The sequence below is a fragment of the Nicotiana tomentosiformis genome, chromosome 8 (assembly GCF_000390325.3).
Source record: "Nicotiana tomentosiformis chromosome 8, ASM39032v3, whole genome shotgun sequence".
Classification (NCBI taxonomy): Eukaryota; Viridiplantae; Streptophyta; class Magnoliopsida; order Solanales; family Solanaceae; genus Nicotiana; species Nicotiana tomentosiformis.
The window spans coordinates 4,188,165-4,195,796 of record NC_090819.1 but is presented as its reverse complement, the minus strand read 5'-3'; the positions used below and the strand labels follow the sequence as shown (position 1 = coordinate 4,195,796).

Here is a 7,632-nt window from a genome sequence, read left to right as displayed (position 1 = left end):
AAAGTGATTTTTAAAAAAAAATATTATTTGAAAAGTAGAGTTGTGTTTGGACATGAATATAATTTTGGATTGTTTTTGAATTGTTGTGAGGGATCTGAGTGAAGATTTTAAAAAATAGTTTTTTAGAGTTTTTTAAATTTTCGAAAAATTCCAAAATTTATTTTCAAATCAAAATTGAAAATTTTATGGCCAAACAATGATTTCGAAAAAAGTGAAATATTTTCGAAAAAAAGTGAAAAGCTTTTCATGGCCGTTGGGCTCAATTTGCCTTTCATTAGCAGTAGTCTACGTCATTTTTTGTTCCTATTTTGATCGAAAACAATCATAATTAGAAATCACGAGAGAGAAAAATTTATCAATATTTTCATTAAATAAAACAATAGCTCATTTAGCGTTAAGAAAAAATAAATCTTAATTCCAAATTCTACAATGAAAAAAGAATATAATAAAACAAGAATTTCCAACTGATATTGCTTTATTATATCATATATTTTTCTTTTATTTCGTAAATTGGGTCGGGGCAAAATATTAATTCATGAAGCTTAATATTGTGGAAAAAAAATATTAAATTATCGTAATCTCAAAAATGGGGTATAAGGAAAGTAATGAGTATGCAGTATTACCCTTACTTTATACCGGTAGATATACTGTTTTCGGTGGACATCAACTCCAAAAAAGCATGCAAAAATCACAACAATTCAGAGAAGAAACCGATCGGAAACCCATGTTTCTTAAAATATAATCAAGATCTTCTCATTCAAACTATACACATGGAACTTTTCATTCCATATGAGAGTACATATACATGAGAAAATCCATCTTTCCTCATTCTTTATTTATTACATTAACCATCAAACAAAATGGGCAAAAGCTATTATTATTTTCACTTTTTTTAAAACTTAAATTTTAACAATTTTAGAATTCAAGTGGGAATAAACCCAACTCATCAAGAACTTCCTTGCAACCAGAAACAGCCTCAGTTTTCATGAAGAAAAGTGGATTGGCATATCTAACAGCATTGTGAATTCCAACATTGTCACTGCACTCAATTCTGGCCTTTTCATAACCAGTGACAGATTCTTTGCAATCTTCCCTTGGGCTTTTTACGACCGTCACCTCGCATATATCGTCCTGGTGGTCACCTTCCACTGTCAATTTGTACTTGCCATCTTTGTCTGTCACGCCTTCGACTGAGAATGTCTCGGTTTCTGTGCTGATATTTCTGCATTGCAAGCGCACGGTGGCACCTGTCGCAATAACATAAGGTCAGTATCTTTACAGTCGTATCTATTGCGATAAAAAAAAAGTTCTTCATTATGTTCAATATCCTACCGTAATTATTTTTCTTTTATGTAATAAATAATTTAATTTAAATATATAAATATTTAATTATATATAGTTTAAGCTGAAAGCAACAACTAAATTGCGTCTGCACCCTAGCTAGTGCTATATTGCTCGAATTTTCAAAAACTAAAATATCGTTGCACCCATATTGGATCCTCCTAGAATATATTACTTTTGAAGAATAACAATTTTGGAAAACCTGAGCAATATTTCATACCTTCAACGTTCTCGCTGAGTTTTGTCTCGAATTGGACACGGCAAGTGTCACAGTAGACCTTGCCTTCAACATCAAAGACTTGAGGGCGGCAATGGGCGAAGTTGGCAAGGGCTACAATGCAGAGAGCAGAGAGGAGCACAATAGCCTTTGCCATTTTAATTATCTTTTTTGTGTGTTTTATTTATTGTCTCTCTTTTTCTTCTTCTTTTATTTATTGCTCCTTCTCTTTTTTGTGTGTCCTGTTTGAGTAGAATGAAATGCCCTTTTTATAGTGGGAAAACGTTAAGAAAAATATGGTGGAGCGATTATTTCTCATAATATTGGTCTAATAATGAAGTGAAGGTAGCAATTGACTCGTTCTTCCTTTTACTTTTTGTGGTTGCAAAAATAGTACTAAAAATTTTTAGCCACAAACTCGGAATGGTTTAGAATTTGCATTATTATTTGAAGGGTCACGAAATATTACAAGACTACAATATGATTAGGCATTTAACTCCGGTGGTATTTCATGCTGTGCTAAGAGATATATGTTTTATATATATATATATATATATATATATATATATATATATATATATATATATATTAGTGGTGTCCAAGTTAAGTTGCACGCACCTGAACTAAAATTTTTTAATATAACTATGATTTTTTTTAACCAAAGTCATATAATTATATTTTCTAACAGAAATATCACAAAATTTTCACCACCTAACATAAAAAGTCACAACTGTCGACAAATTTAACTTTCCGATGCAATAATTTCTTACTCCATCCTTTTTTTTTTTTTTTTTTTTTTTACTAATAAATATTGACCCGACGTAAAACCCATATACTTATGCAACTGGAAAGAATTTATCACAAGATCTTTCGATGCACTGATAACTAGTATTTTCTTTGTCCAAATTTATGTGGCGATGTTTGAATTTCGAGAGCCAAATATATTTTTCTTTGATTATAATTTATATATATTTTTTAAATATTTATAATTATCAATTATTGTACTTGTAGAAGGTGGAATTACAAATCTCCATGGTACTTTTACATGTGCTAGTTTTTTTATATGGTATTGTACATATTTTAAACAATGTTATTGAACAAGATATTATCAGAAGATCTATACATGATTTTGAAATTGTGCAAGGTGCTACTGAAATATTAAAAAGGGGCTAACATATTTACGAAGCATGTGATGGTTAGAAAAACTCGATTGGGACAAAGAGATTACTAATTATCACTGAATCAGAAGTAATATCTTGTGATAAATTCTTCCCAATTCATTGACCTTTTTAGTTGTTTGATTGATTGATATATGCATATGGATTTTTTATGGGATCAGTTCGGTCCTCTTTTGATTGGGTCAATATTTATTAGACTAACATAAAAAAATAAAAATGAATTTCGATTGACCTGAAATTTTACAGGTCCATGTGAAACGACCTAGTCACAAATACTGATTATTTCGTCATGACTTTCGTGAAGATGGCATGGACATTAGCACACGAAAAATCGATATCACGCTTAATTTCGGTTTTATAGACCTAAAACGCCAAAAACGAAGAACGGTCATGGATAATAATAGGCTATTGTTCATTAGGTCATTTCTGATGAGCCCACAAAATTTTAGACGATTCGAAGCTGGTCGCCCGAATTCTTAAAGATGGCGTAGACATTAGCATACAAAAAATCGAAAATCGTGCTGAATTCCTGTTTTATGGCCCTAAAACAGCAAAAAAGGAACGATCATGGAGAATCAATGACTATTGTTCATTAGGTCATTTCTGACGGGCCTACAAAATTTTAGGCGATCCGGGACGGTCGTCCGAATTCATGAAGATGACATAAATATTAGCACACGAAAAATCGAAAATCGTGGTGAATTCTTGTTTTATGGCCATAAAACGCCATAAATCGAGGAACAGTCATAGAGAAGCAGTTATTATCGTTTATTAGGTTGTTTCTGATGTGTCCATAAAATATTTGGTGATTCGGGGCCGGTCGCCTGAATTCATGAAGATGTTGCGGATATTAACACAGGAAAACTCAAAAATCGTGTTGAATTCCTATTTTATGGCCCTAAAATGCCAAAAAACGAGGAACATACATGAGGAAGCAATTTTTATTGTTGAGTATGTCATTTCTGATGGGAACACAAAATCTAGATGATTTTGGGTCGGTCGCCTGTATTTATGAAGATGGTGTGAACATTAAAATACGAAAAATTAAAAAATCGTGCTCAAATCCTATTTTATTGCCCTAAAACGGCAAAAAACGAGGAACGATCATGGAGAAATAATGACTATTATTCATTAGGTCGTTTCTGACGGGCAACAAAATTTTAGGCGATTTGGGGCCGGTTGCCCTAATTCATGAATATGGCGTGAAACATTAGCACACGTAAAATTAAAAATTGTGTTGAATTCCTGTTTTATGGCCCTTAACCCCCAAAAACGAGGAATGATCGAGGAGAAGCAGCAAGTATTGTTCATTAGATAGTTTCGGATTGGCCCATAAAATTTTAGGCGATTCAGGGCCAATCACCTATATTCATGAAGATGGCGTGTGCTTACGAAAAATCGAAAATCGTGCTAAATTCTTCTTTTATGGCCCTAAAACGTCAAAAAAGAGGAACGGCCATGTAGAAGCAATGATTATTTTTTATTAGATCATTTTTGACGGGCCTACAAAGTTTTAGGCGATATGGGCCGGTTGCCCGAACTCCTGAAGATGTCATGGACATTAGCACACGAATAATCGAAAATCGTGCTAAATTTCAATTTTATTGTCCTAAAATACGGAAAACAAATAATTAATGGTCACGGAGAAGAAATGACTATTGTTCATTAGGTGGTTTATGATGGGCACACTAAATTTTAGGCGATTATGGGTTGGTCGCCCAAATTCATAAAATAGACTTGAACATTAGCACACGAAAAATCAAAAATTGTGCTGAATTCCTGTTTTATGGTCCTAAAACACAAAAAAGAGGAACGGTCATGGAAATGCAATGGCTATTTTTTATTGTTTATGATGGACCCACAAAATTTAGGAGATTTGGAGCCGGCCTCCCGAATTCACGAAGATGGTGTAGACATTAGCACACAAAAAATCAAAAATTGTGTTGAATTCAATCTTTTATGTCTCTAAAATGCCAAAAAGGGAATGGTCATGGAGAAGTAATGGTTATTGTTCATTAGGTCGTTTCATTAGGTCGTTTCTGATGGGTCAACAAAATTTTAAGTAATTTAGTGATGGTCGCCCGAATTTATGAAGATGGTGTGGATATTAGCACACGAAAAATCAGAAATCATAATGAATTCTTGTTTTATGGTCCTAAAACGCAAAACAATAAGCAAATGCCGTGGAGAAGCAAAGACTATATTCATTAGGTCATTTTTATGGGCTCACAAAATTTTGGGCAATTCGATGCTGGCCACCTGAATTCATGAAGATGGCGTGGACATTAGCACACAAAAAATCAAAAACCATGTTAAATTCCCGTTTTATGGTCCTAAAACGCCAAAAATAAGGAATTGGCATGGAGAAGCAATGGCTATTTCATTAGGTCATTTCTGATGGGCCCACAAAGTTTTTGGCGATTCGAGGCCGGTCGCCCGAATTCATATGATAGCGTGAACATTAGAACACAAAAAATCAGAAATAGTGCTAAATTCTAGTATTATTTCTCTAAAACATAAAAAAAACGGGGAACGACCATGGAGAAGCAAAGACCTTGTCCTTTAGGTCATTTCTGATGGGCCTACAAAATTTTAGGTAATTTGGGGCTGATCACCCAAAATTTTGAAGATGACATGGACATTAGCACACAAAACGCAAAAGAATAAGGAAATGCCGTGGAGAAGCAAAGACTATATTCATTAGTTCATTTTTATGGGCTCACAAAATTTTAGGCAATTTGATGTTGGCCACCCGAATTCATGAAGATGGCGTGGACATTAGCACACGAAAAATCAAAAATCGTACTGAATTTCTGTTTTATTGTCCTTAAACGCAAAAACAAAACGAGAAACGATCATGGAGAAGTAATGACTATTATTCATTAGGTCATTTCTGATGGGCCCATAATTTAAGATGATCTAACGCGTGTCACGATCCAATTTCACCTATTGGTCGTGATGGCGCCCAAAACTACAGTTAGGCAAGCCAACTATTGACTTAAACACATATTCAACTCTTTAAAAATTAATCGAGTAATTAAACTCTTCTTACTTGCCAGGATTAAGACAATATGAAAATATTTAGTAAATTAAAATCCAGGAATAGGATTAAATCCAAAACTAAATTCTACTAGTGTGTGTGCCAAAATCCGGTGTCACAAGTGTATGAGCATCTAGTAGATTATACAAAAATTCTAAATACTGTCTGAAATAAAATAGACAAAATAAAATTTCAAGAAGAGGGACTAGTTGCTGCAGAACGACTCAGAAAGGCAGCTCACCACTAAGCCTCTGGATAACATAGACGTGCTCCGGTAGGTCCTACTATAGCACCTGCCTCAGGTCCTGCACAAAAAGTACAACAAGTGTAGCATGAGTACATAAACAACGTGTACCCAGTAAGTATCAAGCCTAATCTCGAAGAGGTAGTGACGAGAGTTCGACTTTGATACTCACTAAGGGTCCATAACAATAAATAAACTAAAAATAAAATTATTTAAATCAACATAATGTATAGGATTAACACTAATTCTCTCTAACCAGCAGAAATAATTTAATTCCCTCAAACGCAATAATTTCCAATTTATTAATTAACTTCATAAGCTGAAATAATTAGCAAAGTATCTTGTAATTATTATTATTAGGCACGATGTCTGCCGAGGTCGTACGACCCGATCCAGAGTGTCGTGTACACTGCCGAGGGACATGCGGCACGATCCATAAATGCACCTATACTGGGCGTTCGGCCCGTTCCACAAGAAAAGAGGATATTTTCTTATGTACCTCCTGAATGAGAGTATATTTATTTAAAGATTAATATGAGAGGATGCACAATTTCTTTTAACAATTAATTAATTTATACAGAAATTCAAGTATATGAGATTTCAATCTTTTACTATTTTCTCTAACAAATTCACAATATAGTTCCATTACTTAATTAAATAAAAGATACTATTATCACACGTAATTCATGATTTGAGTCCTCAACTACTCGGACTTTAGCCTAAATAGTAGCTACGCATGGACTCTCATCACCTCGTGCGTACGTAGCACCCACAATTAGTAACAATTATTCATTTAAATCACGTATGTGGTAAATTCCTCCTTACAATGTTAGACAAGAGACTTACCTCAACTTGCTCCAATTTAATCCACTAGTAGACCTTTTCTTCGATTATCCAACTCTGAATGGCTCGAATCTAGCCAAAATAATTCGATACAATCATCAAAGAAATTTATAGGAATCAATTTCATAAGAAAATACTACATTTATTTAGATAAAAATTCGAAATAAACTCAAAAATCATCCATGGGGCCCACGTCTCAAAATCCGGCGAAAGTTACGAAATATGAACGCCCATTCAACCACGAGTCTACCCATACCAAAATTACTACATTCCGATAACAATTCGGCCTTCAAATCCTCAAATTTATCCAAGAGGTTTTCAAACTTTTCCAACTTAATTCACCAATTAACTGATAAAAACATTGATGGATTCAGTTAATTTAACTAATATTGAGTTAAGAACACTTACCCCATTATTTTTTCTGAAAATCTCCCAAATTCCGCCTCAATCCGAGCTCCAAATCGGTAAAAATGGAATATGGGACGAAGTCCCATTTTTAGAACTTAAACTCTCTGCCCAGTCATTTGCTCTACGCGATTGCGAACATTCTCACGCGATCGCGAAGCACAATTTTTCCACTGCCCAAATTAACTCTACGCGATCGCAAAGCACATAGTCCCCAGCTCTACGTGATCGCAACCCTCTTCACGCGATCTCATAGAGCAAACGCGTGACATCCACTTCTGCTCCGCTTATTCTACGCGAACGCGACCTCCTTCACGCGTTCGCGAATAACAAACTCCCACAGCTACGCGATCGCGTCCCTCTT

At 34.4% G+C, this 7,632-nt stretch overlaps 1 protein-coding gene across 1 annotated transcript; it reads right to left on the bottom strand.

The window, feature by feature from the left end:
- Positions 1–727: 727 nt before the first annotated feature.
- LOC104099497 (anther-specific protein LAT52) lies at positions 728–1,818 on the bottom strand. The gene is made up of 2 exons (XM_009606509.4): positions 1,562–1,818; positions 728–1,247 (listed from the first exon to the last, which is right to left on the bottom strand). Exons 1-2 carry the CDS (start codon positions 1,713–1,715, stop codon positions 916–918), a joined length of 486 nt encoding a protein of 161 aa, XP_009604804.1. The 5' UTR covers positions 1,716–1,818; the 3' UTR covers positions 728–915.
- Positions 1,819–7,632: the final 5,814 nt, after the last annotated feature.